Source organism: Cricetulus griseus (genome assembly GCF_003668045.3).
Source record: "Cricetulus griseus strain 17A/GY chromosome 1 unlocalized genomic scaffold, alternate assembly CriGri-PICRH-1.0 chr1_1, whole genome shotgun sequence".
In the NCBI taxonomy this organism is placed as follows: domain Eukaryota; kingdom Metazoa; phylum Chordata; class Mammalia; order Rodentia; family Cricetidae; genus Cricetulus; species Cricetulus griseus.
The window spans coordinates 170519829-170539067 of NW_023276807.1; the positions used below are offsets into that span (position 1 = coordinate 170519829).

Sequence of the window (19239 nt, forward strand, 5' to 3'; positions counted from 1 at the left end):
ATATTAGCAAGTGTATTGCTCCCTATTAAATTATTCAGTTTGTAATAATCACTGTTCAAAGTAACTTTAGTATCAACTAAAGGACAGCCCAGATGTTGGTCGTCCTAACATAGTGAACTCCCCTGGAAAAAATCCAATGATTACAGTTGAATCATAGTGTTCTCAGTTCTGTGTCACCCATGAGTACACACACACACACACACACACACACACACACACACACACACACACACTGTTATAGACCACTTGAATTGGAAATATCAAGGCTGTATAAATGACCCATTCAAAACCTTCAGCTTCCCAGATCTTGAGTGACATGTGATGATGAACTATGCCAGTTGGCAGATTGCTGTTTCACTGCAGAACATCTATAGGAACATTCCTCAGATTGCATAACCCAGTCATCTTGAGACCAAACAAATGATTGTGCTTATGAGCCTTCTTGGGGTTCCAGCTGAAGTTAAGGAAATCCTTTGTAGTCTACCAAGTTGATTACACAAAGTCTTGGCAATGTCAGCACTATACTTCTGTCAGCTTTTAAATGGTCATTTTCCCTTCTTTGTAAATAATAAAAGTATTCTATTGAAAAATTGAAAGAGCCTCTACCTCAATTTGTAAAAAAATATCACCCAAAGAGTAAAATTCTATTCTCCTTTTTTTTCAGTCCTTTCCAATCACAGGAGGAAAAAAGTAAATTGGTCAACAACAAGGAGACTTCGAGTTCTAAGTATATGCTTATATTTTCAAATCTACTGGACAAAAAACAAAAAAAACCTAATTTTTCAAGAAATGTTCCTAGTTCTGTCATTCTTAAATCCCAGGTACCCCAGGATAGACTCACTGGCCACCACAGAGCGCCTGTTGGGCTGTCTTTGATAATGTCTCACGCTATTTTCACTACAAGTTTGAACTGCATTCAATTCTGGCTGTTGAATTTTGTTTATTGTAAAACCAACTTACTAATGTACTAATTACATGTGATTGGCATGTACTCCCCCATATTTGATTGGGGGAAAAGGAAGCCATTCAAACAATTTCATGGTTAGTAGGACATTATCACAGAGAAAAAATCAATGCTATTAGATTTAATTGACAATACAGAAAGGCTTAGAGATCATAGCCCACAACATGGCTATCCCAGGGATGTTTGTCACCCTTAGTGATTTATTTACTCATATTTTTTGGTGGTGCTGAGGACTGAACAGGGCCTTATGGCAAACATTCTCTTACTGAGGTACATGTTCATGATTCTGAAATGAACTTGTACGTGAGTCAAGACATTCATTCCTTGCCCAAGAAATCTTCTTTGACACAGCACTTTCCCTTGAGTCTGAGATGATAAAAAACTGAATGATTATATGTATTTCACCTTCTCAGCTAATCTCACAATGAGGGGCATTGTCACAAGTGTACACTGTGCTTTGCTTCTTGACTTTTGTTCTGGTGCTGCACATTAAGGGAAACGGGGCTCCTACTTCCTGATGGCCTCTCCATGAGAACTGGGAATGGTGCTAATCGCACTATTGAAACCAAGTAAACATTATTGTTTTAGTCACTCTAATTTGCTTCTTAATCACCTTATGCTAGTGTGAATAGTTTCACTTTAGACATAAATAAAACAAATGAACCTCATTAAGTCTGCAAAGCTCTCCTTCAGACTTCACCTGCAAAATCAGGTGATAAGATCCCACTTAGTCTCAACAGCAAATGTGAACGTTTTATAACTGCCAGATTTGTGTTATTAGGGTGTTGGTAATAGGGATGGTGTTTGACAAACTTGGTGAGAGACCCTCTAGGGATCAGTTTGTTAAAGATCAGAAGCTCAACAGTAGTTAAGAAGTCACTTTAGATTGACTTCAGATAGTTATTTTTTTAAAATTCTGTCAAACATCATTTTTTTTTGCATTGACTTCTGTAATTCACCAGTAATGACTGCATGGGGGAGAGCTCAGAAACAACACATGCTAAATATTTTAAGGAGTATGGTTGTCTTTTTATAAAGTATTTTTATTTTTAATGTTTTGTGTGTATGTGTGAGAGAGAGAGAGAGCAAGAGGAGGGAGGGGGAAGAGAGAGAGCAGACTGCATGCTTTATGGTGTTCATGTGAAGATCAGAAGACAACTTTTGAGAGTCAGTTCTGTCCTTCACTGCGGGTTCCTGGGTTGAACTCAGGTTGTCAGGTGTGTGAGGTGAGCACTTTGGTCCATTAAGTTATATTGATGGCCTGGGAGCTGTGCTTTCCATAGAAGCTATATATGCTTTAGCAGGACTGTGGTTCTCAAACCTGACCATGCCTCAGTATCACTTGGAGGCCTTGTGACAACCCAGACCATCTGGCTCTAGCCAGAGTTCTTGAATTGGTAGGATTGGCATAGGGACTGAGTATTTGCATTTCTAGTTGGTTCTGTGGTGCCATCGGTTTGGGAATCATGCTAAGAAACACACACACACACACACACACACACACACACACACACACACACACACACACAAACACACTAGCCAAGACAAAAACAGAAACTCAATGGAGGCTTTTCCAGGGTCTGAAAAGGTGCTTTTGTTTTGGTGCATGGCTTTATGAATGTGCATGATGGATGCTAGCTGAGTGTCATCCTCAGTGTTGTTCACTTTATCCTTTTGTTCACTTTATCCAGTTGTTCACTTTATCCTTGTTGTTCACTTTATCCAGTCTCTCACTGAATCTATAATTTGTCAATTTTGCTGGACTGGTTGGCCAACCAGCAAGCCCTAGAGAGTCTTTCTGTGTCCACTTTCCCAGTGCTGGTCCAGTTTTGCTTTCCCAGTGTCCTTCATTGGCCAGCCACATTACCAACCCCTTGACAGGATGCTTTTGATGCAAGCTTCTTAACTTCCTAAGATAGAGATGGATTTGAAAACAGAGACAGGTTTTTAGTGGTACACCACCCATTTTTGAGTTGCTCTTCCCTTCCCAAAGAGGCTTTGCAGTTTCTATTGTCCCTGGAAAACAATGGTGGCTGCAAAGCAAATCACAATGGTAGAGTCTTTTATACTCCCCCACCCGAAACATGGGGAATGTTCTTTAATTTTCATAAAATAGCTCAGTGTCTTTTTCATGTCTCAATATTTAATACTTAGTGAATCATAAAGGGAAAGAGAAAAGGAGAGATTTTAAACTTTTAATTCAAAAGTGTCAGTCTGGGATGTGTCTTCAAGCAGAATGCATGTCCAGGAACCTGGATGTCCCCCTTTCTCATGCATGACCATACATCTCCTACCTCACTAGGTACTGGCTTCTTAGGTATCCACTGCCTTACTAACTGTTCTGGACTTGGGGGAAGAAGAAATAGATGGACCTATTACTCCATTATTAATGTCTTGAAGATAGCTCCTATATTTCTCAGACACTGCTCATCTCAGGGGACTCTGCCACTCAGCCACTGGAGCCTCTGATATTTCAACAGTAAGTGAGCAAGGCAGGATGAGAAGAAGCAGGTGGAATGCACTGATCTTAGCAGCTGGGTCTTGACCACATTGTTTTCATAGGCCAGTAACTCTTGATGCCTGCCTTTACCTACACTTCTGACAGCTGTGAGTTGATCGCTTTGCAGTGGAGGCTTAGATGGGCATTTTGAAAGCTTGCAGGTCATCAAACGCAGAAGCAGAGCTCTGATCTGATTCATACTCTTCTGCAGCTACCTCAATTCCATTTTCTTTTCCTGTCTTAACAATGTAAGTTCACAAAGGACACATCCCCCCACCCATGTCTCTGGTTTACACAAAAGCTCCTCCAAAGCCTCTAGATGCTTTAGAAATACACACACGGGTACACACACATGTGCAAGCACAGGCACACACACAGATAAACAGCCCCCAGCCTCTGGTTCCACCTAACTGCACACTGGCTAACCTCACTTCTTGTATATCATGATCCCAGGAACCTGAGACAATATGCAGGTCAAGTGTAGTCATTTTTGGAGCCTTGCCGAATACTGGAAGCTCTCCCACCTGCAGGCCATCACCGGAGCCCGAAGTGGGTCTCTGCAACCACAGCAGACTATATTGCATCTGACACAGCTGGCATCTCTGGAATCCACCTTTCAAGTTTTGGGCAAACCATTTTCTCACTGTCCTTCACAAAGCTGACATTCTCGGCAGCATGATAGGAAAGATGTCATGTCGGCTGCTCTTCAAGTTCTTGTCACCGTGGTTAGCACCAGTTCTGTCATCTTCACTCTCCTCACAGTCTCCCATCTTGAGCCATGTCACAAATAATAATACATCCAGAATCGCATCGTTCTCCTTTTCCAATTTTGTCTTTTATCGAATCAAACCCACCAAGCCCAGCAGTCATCAGTTATGTAAATGGATGTTACCAGTTATGTAAACTGTTTCCCCTTACTGCCGAGTTTCCAAGCTAAAGATGATTCATTAATGCCTATTGGAGAATTAATTCAATATTATTATGTCCTGAGCTTGTAGTACAAACATCTTGATACTTGAAATTCCCCAAGCAGTCCAGTCAACACCCCCGTTTTCTGTCAGGAATCGACGGACCTCTCCAAAGTAGCTAAACTGTCACCACACACCCAGGTAAGCACCAGATTTCTAGCATTTAATTATCCCCCAGGCACAGCTCTACACATCACATTGAAATCTGGGTTGCAAAACCTTTCAAAAGGTAAGATGCCTTTTCAAGAATGTCTCAATGAAAAATTAATCCTAAGCATACAATGATTGATGTTTTCTGATAGTGCATCTATTTGGTGATTAAGTGCCAAATCCAGGTGTAAAAAGAAACATATGAATTCACCAGAAGAAGGCGCGTCTGGTCCACAGCTCTGCATACAACCAGCTTTCAGGCTCCAATCAGTACCAACAAGGGATAAAACTCCAGCTGAAGAGGGAATATACTTTCATCTCCAAATGCAAATGTCCACATATGCTGGTGCAGGCACTGTAAACACGATATATTCTCTCTCTCCAAATGGATGCATGCCTGCAGACCGCATTATGGATCCATGAAAATGTCCTTAAACAAGCATGATAACTGAATCTTACTTGCTACTAAATTGTTCCAGCCTAGAAACATGAGCACTTAAAGGGCCAGAGCAGGGCAAAGTATGTTAGGCATTCTTTGCAATGTTCCCTAAATAGGACAGTTATATCAAATACTCATATGATGTTTGACTTAAAATATATATTTATAATATCTGACAACTCTTCCTCCTTACAATTTTTAGAGTGCTATCTCTGAATTTGATTTGAGTGCAGAATATTTTCCTTTGTTTCTTTTGGGCAGTTAGTAGATACAAATTCAAGATAGCACCAAAGCATCAGCCACTAAAAGGAGACACCCCTGTCTCCTTGCTTGCTGGTCTAATGGCTTCTATAATCCTAGGTTAATTATAATTTATAATTAGGACTCGCATGTCCCATAGCCACTGCTTCATTATGAAAGCCAGCCTTACCCCTTTCCTATCCTTTCCTTCCAGCTCATGCCCTTTTCTAATTATGCCCTGATGCCCTGGGGCTCAGATATGCTGCTAAAACAAATATATCAAAGTGTTTGTGTCACAAATGGCAAGACAGGAAGAAAAACAAGTAGTTTGTACACTGTTACAAGTGGGCTTTGTAGCTTCTTTGGCTGGCTAATAGGGAATTTCAAAACAGAGAGCAATAGTCCAATGAGACCTTTCTGACTTGTGTGCAGTTCGTCTGAATCTGAAGTCATGACTCAGTAATATAGAAGCTTCATTCAACCAATTACAAGCATGGGATTGGTTGAGAAGCTATCCTGCTCAGCAGTCACCAGGAATATAGATGCTATTGAAATGCAGGCAATAGTAAAAGTGGCTTAGGCTTAATCTAGGTGCTGAATGAACAAAGAAACCAACGATGACTAAAGAAATAACAAAATATAAGGAAGCATGTATTTTACCAAGAAAGGGACACGTTTCCCAAATGAGAACTTCATAAATTCTTCTCTTGGAGGAAAAGAATTTTGAGATGAACATTGAGAAGCTATGCATTTGACATTGGAGACCCTAAATTAAATTGCAAAGTAGTCACAACAATAAAACATGTGGCTTTTTTTTTTTTTTTTTTTGTATCACATCCATGCTCAAAGTGTTTTGTACTGGTCCCAGTACAGGATGAGGACACACATGGGATTTTAGGTAAGAACCACCAATGGCACAGATTTTAAAAGATTGCATGCTCTTCATATGGGAGCAAGCTTCCTCCATGAAGAAAGTCACATGGCTTAAATGAAGGTGACAAAGTTTCCCTTGGCCATGTGGGATGCTTACTTTCATTTGAAACATGTCTAGAATTTACCCTCTCCCTATCGTGATTACTTCCTGTTAGGTAAAGCTGGCAGTTTAGAATTTAGGAATGCCTTCTTTATGCACCTACCCAGACAATACCTACCCAGAGCTAGAAGTAAACCAGGGACATGTTCATGTTCATAAATGTAACACCAATTCTGTGTGTAACATGAGACCCACACACCCATACCTGTATGCTATGTACAGTACTGTGTTTAGAGTTCTGTAAGGCAGATCTATACCTACCTACGTAGATTTTGATTTTTTTATTGGGGAGAAGAATTAATGTACTACACATAATGGTGTGTGTATGTATGCAAAGAGATAGAGTTAGGGTTGAAAGAAAGAACAATTACATGTAACTCAATGCTAGGCAAACATTCACCAAAAACTAGCAATAAATTAAAACAAAACAAGAAGACACCCACAACATGACATGAACTGAATGAGGCAAGGACACCATAAATAATCCAATGGTTGTAGTCAGTGGGAGAGAAGATGGAGACGCCAGCTATAGCAGTGGTGCTGAAGAGGGACGAAATGGAAATACTTGTGAGATACTTGCAAGCATTCATTGGGGCAGTAGTTTTTTTTTGTAACATGCTGTGAGAGAAGGGAGAGTTCATATGATGGCTGCTCAGCTTCTGTCTTGGGCATGTAGGTGGATGATTTAGGGACCATGGAGAGGGAGTTCAAATCTGAACCTATAGGATGCACATGGCTCTGTGGACAAACAGAACCTTGACTTCAAACACATCTCCCCAGAAGATCTTTGGATGCATTTTCAGATATATTTTAGAATTCATGCCCTCTTACATCTGCCTGCAGACTCATTAATCTATGCAGCGAGCTGTGGATTTAGGCGGTTGGCATTATGGATTTGTTAATTGCTGATACAATGTACTTTCTATGCAGGCCATATGTGAAAAGCAGCAGTGGCATTCAAGAAATGTTAAATAATAATGTAAATGAGAAGAATTTCCAATCTCAATAATAAAGAGATCCAAGGAACATTGACGCAACTTGCAATCATCGGAGCCGTTTGATTGCCTTGTCACTGTGGGACAGTGACCAAAGTGACGCTAATCTAAATGTCATCTAGAAAGAATACTAAAAATATTATGGTGAAAATTAAGTATTGCAACCTTAGGAGCTGATTTAAAAATGAGAAGATATAGCAATTTGCATCTGTGGATTTTATGATCGCCAAATGCAAACAGCTGAACACTCACATTTTCCTTTAGTTCCCTCTCTCTTTGAGAAAATGAGTTTAGTTCTAAAGAGTTGGCCCAAACTAATATTCATCCAATAAGCCTAAAAGTTTGATATATATTAGTAGCACTTGAGCTGTTTTACTCATCGCCTTTAATTGTCTCATTATTAAACTTTTAATGGTTCAGTTAGAAATTCCTGAGATTTTTGGCTGCAAATCAGGTTCAAGAATCAGAATTATTTTCATTCCCCTGACACAAGTGGTTCAAATGTACAGTAATCAATAGCTAAGACCTTTGACTAGATGTGATCCAAAGCCAGAATCATGGCAGGGGGGTATTGGCTGTGCAGATTTCCGGATCCATGTAAGAACTGCTGAATTATTTGAGGGTAGGACCCTATACTCAATGCTGTTGTCATTTGGGACTATGCCTGCCTGGGCATTACTGGGTATTTAATAATAACCTTGTGTCAATCAAACATATGTCCAGACCTCACCAAAAAGCTTCTGGAGGGAAAAATCACCATGCTTAATCCTGTCAAACACACAGGGAAGATCCCACTTGGTAGTTCTTTCCATGCTATGGAGCAGCTTCAGTCCAGTGAGAGCTGCCTTTCTGTGAGGACTATTTGCTGTCTGCAATATGTGGATGATGAGAGGTCCACAAACAGCACTCTTGAGAGTTGCATGGTGGCTTCCTCTTCAGAGACCCTTCCAACACCTTGATACAGACAGCAAGTTGGTGTTTTCTTGAAGGTGGACATGGACACCAGAACAGAACACAAACAGGAACTCTGCCTCATCTCCACCCTTGCTTATGGAGGGAGATGAGTGACCAGGTGGTTCTTGGTTTTCCTTGATGCTCACTGTTAGCTATGCATATTATGATGGATAGTTTGCTGCATTCTCTAGAAAGAAAATGTTCCCATGCTCATTGGTTCTCTCTATAAGCTAATTGCATACACCAGGCTAAGAAATGGTAGTGGATAAATGAACGTTGAAGCATACAGGGTCCGTGCCTGTTACTTTGTGTAACTTGGACAAGCCTGGCCAGAATTGCAGGCAAGGAAAGGCATACATATATAAGAAAATATTGGGAATAATGAGTAATTGTGGTCTTTAAGGTGCCATTTTTCCACTTAAAGCATTGCTGAAGGTCAAGAAACAGGTTAAGATGAACAAAAGTTTAGGACTTCATGCCTTGAAGATGACCTTGCTGCTTAAGTGGCTCTTCTGACAGCCATTTGATTTGGTGATAGGATTCATTCATTTATAACTCACTATTTCAGATGAGTTTCATTTTTGCAGGTGATTGTAGATATTAGGAGGACTTGCTTAAGAAAATAGATCCATAATAAATGTATAGGCCTATTTGATGTTAATCTTATTTGCCACTTGAAGATAATTTTAAAATTACAAAGCATAGGTTGTTTATTATGAATGACTTGCAAGGCATCAGACCACTAATAAGGCGTGATGACAGAGAGAAAATAACAAACAAACAAAAATCTGCCTCATAGTTCTGTTTGCTTATTGGTAGGTTAGTTTTTCAAATACAAACATATTTTAAAAATCACCAAACACCTGACTCAAATTACCAGTATACCACATTTTGTCCATTTTTAAGATCATTTATGAAAAAAAATTACCTTTGAAAACCTTTAAAGGATACAGGTTTAAAGGATGCATAAAACCTGTTGTTTCCAAAGGTAGATATGGTGATGTGGATGCAGGTTCAGGGATAGGACAAAGGGCTGAAAAACAAGCCAATACAAACATGGCTTCTTACCTTTTTTGCTCTTGACTTGGGTGAGTTTTGGACTCTTTTCTCTTTTTTGATTCTCTTCGTTGATCTTTTTTAGCCTCTGGTTCAGGAGAAGGTAGAGTTTTGCCCCCTTGAAATTCTGTGTTTGGTAGCATCCCACTAAGACACACATGCATTTGTTGACTTTTGAGAGGGAGTGGTTTTGTGAAGCATGCACAGAGGGTGGCCAGCCATAGGAGAGTCAAGAGCACACACACATGTGCAAACAAAAAGAAAAAAAAAAGAAGAATGCATCAAAAAGCAAAGGCAAATGCATTCAAACTAAAATAATAAGCAAAAGAGATGCAAAACGCATAAGGAAAATCAGAACTGAAAAGAAAATAAGAAATCCAAAACTGTTCCCACGACAAGATGTATAAACCTAACTGTGAATCAAGTGGCAGTCTTACAATATGAAACCCAGACAATGTGTATCATAATTCATGATGATGTTTACCAGGGAGTTTACAAAAACATTTCATTATTTTGTAACACTTTCTTATTCAGTAACATATGTAGAATACAGTGTGACAACCCAGAGAATATAATGCAACTTCTCTCTCTCTCTCTCTCCCTCTATAAAGAATTCAATCCAAGAGGCTGTAACAGATAGTCATCAAAGTGTACATATTTATAAAAATCAGAATTATGCATGCTCCAACCCAGGTATTGAAGTCTTCATGAACATCTTTTATGCAAATAAAAGGTCATGCCATGGGCTATGGACCCATAACAATAGGTGATGAAAATAATCTTCTTGCCTGTTAAAATATTCAAAGCTACAATATTATTGTTATCCAGCTCTAAATGATAGAGTCGCATTTCATTAAAGTCTATTGGTACTGGAGACAGGAAAAGCACAGAACAAATCCCACAGATATTTCAGGGTTGTGTGGCTTGCAAAGATGAGTAAGGCTGACACAACCCTGGCTTCAAAGCCAGGTAGCCTGGACTGGCTTCTTCCCATGTGGATTCCCCAGAGTGACAACTTGCTCATGTGAGGCTTGTTTTCCAAAGCCACCCAGCTGTCTTCTGCTGCCTCCCCTGGCTGTCGGCAGGGATGCTTTGGAATATTGTAGACTTATCTTTATACTAACGTGCGGCTACATACATTGAGATGGTAAGCTGGCTGTGGCAGTGTGGAAATTTATTCCCTGCCTCTAGAGCCAAATGGCAATGTTCTTAAATTATTTGCTTCTTTGCATTATTCAGAACATGGATTTTTTTCCTCCTCCAGGAGCTCTCCAGTCTAAAGAAACAGATTCTTAGTAGAGATTCAGAAGACTTGACATTCTGGTCTTGTCTATGAAACCTACAAACTGAGGGGGTTGGTTGGATTGTGATCGCCAAAGTTCTTCTCACCTCTGAGGATATATTCTAAGTGTTCCTGGTGTGTTGGCTTCCAGCTTCACCTATCTTGCTTCAGCTCTAGCAGTGTGCTTGGCTTCCTTCTTCACAGGACAGTAGTACATGCTGTTCCTTTTGCCTGGAACTACTCAACTCCTACACATGCTTCAGTTCCCGGCTCTAGCATCATTTCCTCAGGGAGGTCCCCCCTGCCATTCTGCCACTCCATCTGAGTCATATTCCTTATTGAATTCTACCCAGAACTTAATTCCCTTTCTTAATGTATCTTCCCTGGTATAGTGTCTAGTTTTTATTATTCATCATGGATAAAGGGTGCAATCCAGAGCCTGACACTAGGCCATTAACCATCAAACACTCCTGAAATGAACAATAGTACCAACAAAGACAAAGTAGTGATCAATGTCTTGCCATGTTCCGGGCATTTTGCTGAATTCTTTATATTCAAAAGTATTCCCCTTAATAGCAGGAGAATACCAATTCCCATTTTATAGATCACAAACTTCAGTATGGAGGATTTAATTACCAATCAGGGTCACTGATAAAAAAAACAAAACAAAACAATAACCAAACAACCAACAATAATTAATACCCAGACTGAGTTATCTCAGGGGCTTCCCTAGAAATCTGCTATTTCTTTACAGTTGCTTAAGGAAACTAAATTAGTATCTCCTCCCCCTTTAGGTGTAAGCATGTACCACTGGGTAAATAGGGACAGTGAGTTAGGGTTGATAATTAAAGTCATAAACCACTGGAAGTTCCCCAGATTCATGCTTACCTGTTACCGTGGACATGGGATGCACAGAAGGCAAAGCTGTAGTGGAGAAGCGTGGGGTCAATCATGGCGCCATTTTCTGCCCGTTCCAGCAAGTCTCTAAGGTAGCAGAGATGCCGATGACATCCTCGGACTCCATTTCGAGCACAATACTCATCTAATACAAACACCTGGCCAGGACTGAACCAGCCCTGTAGGGGAATAAAGGAAAAGCTTTCTTTTAAATACAAGTTGCTTTCTGGTGAGCTGCTAGCATCAGGAGTAGCTGGAGGAAGGGACTGAAAAACAGCCAGTGTTAACTCTTTTGATAGTGTGCCAGTTGCCATGCCAGCACACTTGGGATGCTCTGCTTAACCCTCCCAGCAGACCATCCTGGAAGATGTTGTCATCCCTGCTATGCAGGTGAGCAAGTTAACTGAGTTCAGGGATGATGTGGGATTTTCTCCTAACTGCTTCCAGGAAAAGAGAATCACCAGGGCTCCAGCTCTACTTTAGAGGAGAATTGGGGTGAAGTTGAGGCAGAGTCTGGCAAGGGAAAATTGTGATATAAATGCCTTGGGTTGGGAGATGTTTTCTGCTTGACAAAAACTTTCAGTTAAGGCTTCTAGTAAGCCAGTGAAGTAGGCGGGACAAGCACATCTTGTCTTTCTCTACAGCAAGGGAAGCTGGATAAGGAAGCTGCAGTACACACTAGACTCAGGCCAGCCACGTCTACTCCAGGTCCACTGTTCCCTATCCTTGTACATAAAGGAAAATTTTAAGCTAGTTTACATAAAGAGTAAACTTTGTAAATCTTCACAGCTTAGAAGAATCTTTTGGGACATTTTAAAATGGAGGTAATAACACAGCACTGCAAAGAGAGTGAGAAGTTTTCCAAGGACGAATCAGATTTGCCTGAACAAAAGAGAGGAATTTCTCACACCTGGGTTTCCAATTCTGTCCCCATCCCCCATAGTTATTTGTTTTCTTGTATTTATTTGCTCACGATGAGAGCACTCAAACTTTGCTCTAAAAGGGAGTCCATACAGAGTCTCTGGTAACAATAATTCAGTGGCATGATGGCTAGAAACCACTGCCTCCATTATGTAATTATAAAGATGGGTCGTTAGAAAGGCCAAAGACTCAGCCCTGATGGTCAATGTAGACAGAGTCTAAAATCAAACCATATTGTCTCATTTCTGTGCTATCTGAAGCAATAATAAAACAATCTAGGTAGTGCTTTCTAAATTGGAAATTTGGGCTCTTTTAAATATAAACTTCACTTTACTTTGAGGTCTCTTGTGAGTTTTTTTTTTTTTTAATACTTCTGCAGCTTGGGATAGAAGGGATGCGAGGAAAGAATGATGTGGAACAGGGAGAGGCCAAAGGAGTTTGGGAGGGAGGCCTTTGTAATTTGCTAATCATGTACTAGGGATCGGGGATCTGCGATTGACAATGCGAAGCTTAGCGATGCATCCGACGAAACACGGCATCTTTCCTATTTCAAATGATAAGTTACTGCAGAGGGCGGGAGAGTAGTCGAGGCAGTGGGCTGCCCCTATAGGCAACTTCTTTGCCACTCCATCTGCTACCCCAAATGCTAAATCTTAGAGACAACACTGCTGTGAAAGATTAAAATATATTTTCTACGACTCAGATGACACCAAGTCTTTTGTAGATGCCAAAATAGCTGCTTTGAAAAGAGTTGAAGAAATATCAATTAGGAACTGAGTCGAAGACACAGAAAAATTTATGTATCCCTGCTGGTCGGTCTCCAAAACCAACTGAAAAAAAAAAAGACTGTAATAATGAGAAAAATGGAATATATATATATCGATAGGGATACGGTCCTTTAAATTTCTGTTATTTTCTGAAATTCTGGCCTTAATTAATAGATCCAGGTATATAAACAGGGGAGACAGCTGCTCTGGGTAACTCACAACTATGATTTTTTATTTTAGACTATATTTTTAAGCCTGTAGTGATTGATGGGAGACAGGCACCAGCATCTCATCTCTGGTTTAATCTTTTGAGGGCATTTATGAATTCTTCTTCATGGTAAATTTCAGAATGAAAAAATTGTTTTCAAACACTGATATGAATAAAAGTCTTAAAAATTATACATCTCATGTTATCAAGTGAACAGAATTCCTGCAGAAAATGGGGTGATTATGTTGATATGCACCCTAGTGATCTTCATAACCCTAATTAGAAATAGATAATAATAGGAAATTATTTTGAGAAAATGGCCTTGCAATACAAGGTAAGTGTTTTTTGTTGTTTGTTTTGTTTTTGTATTTTAAGTCAACACAGCATTCATTTCCAATTTGGTAAAGTCAGAATCTCCAGTGAAGAGATTCTCAACATGTGATAATGTATCATTATGAGCCACAGATTAATAAAGTATCCCACAGAATCTCACTTCTATTTTTAAGATGATTTTAACCTCTTAAGAAAAACACATTATATCTTCAAGCACCAAAAAAGGGGAATTTAAAATAATCATTTAGAATAATGTCAGTTAATTATATAATATTAATGTTACATAAATACATTACCTTCCATGTTTGAAGTTAAGGACAAGAATTGCTCTCTGCTCAAAATCACTTGGTTATTTCCCCCTCTTTTTTCCTGTCTATAAAGTGGGATTCATAATTCCTGTTTACCTTTAAGGAACAAAGTCATAATTTATAGTCTGCAGACAAAAATGAACTAAGTCTTTGTTATGGTTTGGGGCTTGATAATTGCAAACCAAAAAATGTGTTTTCAAAAATTGGATAAATATGTAGCAGCAGTCCTTAAACTGAACTAATTTGATTCGGGGTTTAAAATGGGATTTGGGGGATATAAATACCTTGATGGGTAGCTGGGCTTCGAAATATAAACGGCGCCTTTAAAAATTTCTCTTCGAGGGTGAAGAAGGTTCTGAGTATGAGAGAAAAAGTGCCACCCAAATAAACAAAGCCAAATGCATCAGGCTTATGGAGAGTGGAGTGTACTAGCAACTGCTTCGATCTTTGAAAGTGACACAAACAGTGCATTCCTTAATGAGCTCGGGGTACCAGGTATAGGCTGGAGAGGGTGGGGCATCTGTATAACAATCAGGCAGTTTTTATAAGTTCATCATGAGTAGGTGCCAAGCTCAACCACCTTTTTGGGAAGATTTCTCACGTAGCAGCTGAAAAGGGGGAAGCTAAGGTGGGATGGCTGGGGAATTGGCTATATCTCTTGTGAGCACTTCCGATTCAAGATTGATTCTTGAATAAATACAACTATCACCACACAGAAACTTGAGGACGTGTTTATAATTGTTAAAGGGATTTTGTATGGGAGCAGGGAGAACGCTGACATAATGGTAGAGGGATATTTGATTTTTCAAAAATGTCATGTTTCAATTGCTGAAGATCAAAGGATATACTTGCCAGGCAAGAATAGGAATCATTAAGTCTGTGATCCAAAGTCAGTCGCTGCACCATCTCAAAGAGGGAAGCGTGGTCAAAGTTACAGGGGTTGGAAGAGATAAATTCATCCATGCCGTGCTTTTGAGCTCTATCTGCGTCTGTTCATTTACACATGTAGAGAGAGACACAATTTAGAGAAACACATCACATTTTTTTTGACATTTCAGATTCACAGGATTCACTAGGCATTGTGAACATCAGCTGCCTCCCTGCTGCCCCCCCCACCAATATCCCCAAGATAGTCTTTGACCCACCCCCCATTGTCAACTTGCATCACTTACTGGTGAGTTTACTGCATTTAGGCAAAAATATATTGGCATCAACATGTTTCTCAAATGATCACAATTCCAGTGCCTCCGTGTTGCTCTTTACAACTATGCATGAGACCGTAACTTCGCCTGCATTTCACCAAACACTGAAAGCAGATCGGATCTTTGCTGATAGCTGTCTAGGTAGCTTTGCAGGTTTGTAGTAAATTCTGCCATTCCAGTGGTTGTGTCTAGAGCAATTTCTCGGGGCTTATTGGAATTATCTGGAAAAAGGCTTATGCTGGTTTTCAGCAGAGTAACAATATTTGTGTCATCCCCTTCCAAATTTTCATTGCCAATTTGGTGTCACGAAAGGTTTGATTCCCAGCCCTCCAAAATTAAAAGTTTCTATTTTATTTTTAGATTGAAACTGGGAGAGTAAGTTAAATGGGAATTTAGTGCTGGATAGGCAAGGATGTTGCCTTGTGGGGCACATACTCTATTAGCGAAGCTTATGAAAGAGACAAACAGAAACTGCCCTGTGAGGGCTGCGGTCTGCCACTTATTGTGAGTTAATAGTCTCCATGTATTCACACTTTTCCATACAGGGTGAAGGCTGTAGGCAAAACCTCCTAAGGGCTAACTAATTAATCTCAATGTGTGTAACTAAAATAGACTATCCTTAGATGGCAAAATAACTCAGAAATCAGCTCGAGTGCCACCAAGAAAATCCTAAAGAGGTAGGAATGAAAGTCTTTGTGGTAAAGAGATCAGCTCACTCTGCATCATCCACTCTCCTGCTTGCTATCCAGACTACAATTAGATGGAATCTCAGAGCAAGATTTTATTTATCTTTTCACATGCAACATTTTACTTGGACACAGACCTGCCAGGAGCCAGCAAAACAATCAGGGCAAAGGGAAAAATTGATTTCTGACTTGAGAGGGTGTTTGAGTATTATTTTCCTATGTGACCTCTATTCCAGGAAGGTTTTTGGTTTTTTTTGTTTTTGTTTTTTTTTTTTTCCCTCCCATGCTTAGGTTATGTTTGTGAGCCTGGTTTGTGGTAGCAGTGTGATATTAACATTCTGATTTCTCAGTGATTTCAGCTATCATTTGAACAAAAATGCATGGCTTCTCAGCTTCTGCCCTTCCTAGTGTGGGGTTTTTTTAAATCTTTGACTTTTTTGCATAGGAGTAGTGAGCAGTCAGTGTTAGAATGAGTTAATGCCTGAGACACACAGAAGCAATGTCTCTAGAAGGCAAGTTGAAGAATAGGGTTTTAGCAGACTAATTGCTCCATTAGAATGATAAAGCAAAGGCTTTTGGAAAAGATATCACACGGGAAGAAATTGTTAGAGGACCCACAGAGAGCTCCTCTCTGTATTAGCTTCAGCCACCCATTCATCCTGTGCTTTGCACTTGAGGTTGTTCCTTCAGGATCCTCAGGGCAATGGAGCTGGGCAGGGGTGGGGGCTAGCTGTTTCTGGGTGTGGATGTGCTACTTGTGGCCCAAGACAAGTAAGTGTCTTGCACTTGTTCCTACTTGCGGTCCCTACTGGTAGAATAACCCTTGCAACAATTGGAAAGCCCTTCTCTGCCTCTTCCCTTGGATAATGCCCTCACTCTCTGTCCCGTGATCCCGGGGAGACTTAATTCAGGAAGAAGCAAGTGTGGGGTGTGCTTGAATTGCTCATCCTGTTACATCCTCATGAGCCACATCCACCCCCTGCCTCCCAATTTTAACAGATAGATCAGGCAGCTTGGCTAGCATCAGATTCTTGCTCTCAGATTTCTCGGCAGAGGCTGTAAGCTGAAAACTCGGCCAGGGCCTTACTTTGCCAGTTTGGCTCAGTTAGTTTACCGCTCTTTGGTTATTATGGTACAACCCCGGTCATTCAGCTTGGAAAGAAGGGGGCTCTTTTATAGCTGTTAAAAATACAGTATGGACTTCAAGTATCATACTCTTTAGTTGTTTGAACCTTTTAAATACTTTGATGTTGACCTGTTTTGCTTTTCTGGCCACTCAGGAAATGGTCTGAAGAGACAATTTGTCCCTCCGGGGAGACTGGGACACAGATAGCCTCCCCATCTCTAACCTGTCACAGGGCCTCTATGGACCTAGCTTGTGGTGCTAATTGCTGCCTGAGAATACAGCTAGAAAATGGCTTCCTTTTCTACTGACTGTCTGAAGCAGGCTTAGAGAAAACTATTAGTAAAATCAGTGTTTTCCTTTTTTTTAACAATAACCATAAAATAAAATTTCTATCCCCTTCCTTGTTGTCTCTTCTTTTCCCTAGTCTACATGGAGAATGATACAGAACTGGAATTTATGTGGTTCGGAAGGTGTGTGCGTGTGTGTGTGTGTGTGTGTGTGTGTGTGTGTGTGTGTGTGTGTGTGTGTGTGTATGTGTGTTTGCCGGTGTGTGCATGTGGAAGCCAAAGGTTGACATTGAGTATCTTCCTCAGTTGCTCTCAACATTCTTTGTTTTGAGACAGGGTCTCTCACTAAGTTGAGAGCTCATTGAGTCAGCAGGACTGGCCAGCCAGCCTCCTATCTTCTTATCTCTGACTCCCAGCTCTGGCTGCGACTGGCTTTTATGTGTGTAATGGGGATCTGAGTTTGGGTCCTCATGCTTGCATGGCCAGTACTTTACCAGCATCTGGCCTCCATTTTTAAATATTTGTCATGCGCTAGTGGGACTATTTATCTCTGAACCTCAGTTTCCTCATGTGACAGATGAATTGACATTTCTGTTTACTCTCTGCCATCTTGGACAGCAGTTTAGTGATCTTCAGGACCCTTGCATACTTGTACATACAGTGTGGGGTTGCAGCAAGTAAGATAGCATTGCCATGTACTTAGAATTGGGTTTCCTATCTTAATTGTTCCTATAATTTAAGGATGCTTCTATGGGTGCTAACTCTCAGGACTAGTTTGAACAGTTTCCCCAAGCTTGTATTATGAAAAGGGTAAAAGAAGGAGCTGGGAATGCTAAGTCGAAGTGTCAGCTCAAAACATCTGAGTTTTAAGGAGGGATTCAGGATTTTCTGCCCTCTGTTATATTTCCAGACTCCAGCAAATAAATAAACAAATAAATAAAAAGGAAAGAAAGAAGGAAAGAAAGTAAGAAAAACAGAATACAGGTAGTACTTGGTATATGCTTGTCAAAATATTGGGTTTATTTTATCAAGTAAATAAACCCATGCTTTCAGTGTTTTCTATTTATTTTAAAATTAGATTTTGTGTGTGTGTGTGTGTGTGTGTGTGTGTGTGTGTGTGTGTGTGTGTGTGCGTGTGTGTGTGTTTGTGTGTTCATGCGCATACTCTTGCATGTATTCATGCCTACCACGGCATGCATATTAAACTTAGAAGACAACCTTTGGTCGCTTCTACCATGTGGGTTCTGGGGATCAAACTCAGGTTGTCAGGCTTTTCAGGAAGCATCTTTGTTTACTGAGCCATCTCTCCTGCCCTGCCATGTCTTCTAGGTCTTGATTTTTATGGAATACTGTTACACTAAGCTCACAGTTTATTTGCTAATTAAAAGAGCAGAGAATTCAGCAGAGGGTTGGAGTGGGATTCATAATGACTGGATTTAAGGTTGGAATACCAACTGTGTGGAATGTGGTATATACAAGTGTTTAATGTTTCTTAGACTCTTTATCCTTGTTTATGAATTAAAGGTAGTAGTTGGAGACTGTGTCATAGAGTTGTTGATGGTATCTAATAAATGTCCAGAAGGCACCTGACATATAGTAAGCACTCAATAAATGTTATCTAGGAGTAAACAGGCAGGCTTCTTAGTTCTTGCAAAGCTCGTTTGCATTTAGCTGTTAGTGAGGCCAAGATGTCTCTGCATTTATAGCTAGTGAGCCATACCTTCTTGGTCTTTTTTATATTATTTTAGGAAACTGCCAGCCCATCCCTGTGTCTCCACTTTATATTCTGCCCTATCCCTACATAACTAATTACTATATTTTGCCTGGCTTTTCTGGGTTTTGTTCTGATTTCTCTGGTGTCAGGACACATACACACAGCAGAATCCCTGAGCAGGTAGTCTGTTCCTTGAGAGCATCCCCTGA

At 40.2% G+C, this 19239-nt stretch overlaps 1 protein-coding gene across 1 annotated transcript in view; it reads right to left on the reverse strand.

The window, feature by feature from the left end:
* Positions 1 to 19239, reverse strand: part of Cadps (calcium dependent secretion activator) — a 451625-nt gene that overhangs the window by 120562 nt on the left and 311824 nt on the right. Inside the window, 2 exon segments of the mRNA XM_035452903.1 lie at positions 11470 to 11657; positions 14868 to 15004. Of these exon segments, the coding sequence (XP_035308794.1) occupies positions 11470 to 11657; positions 14868 to 15004 (325 nt within the window).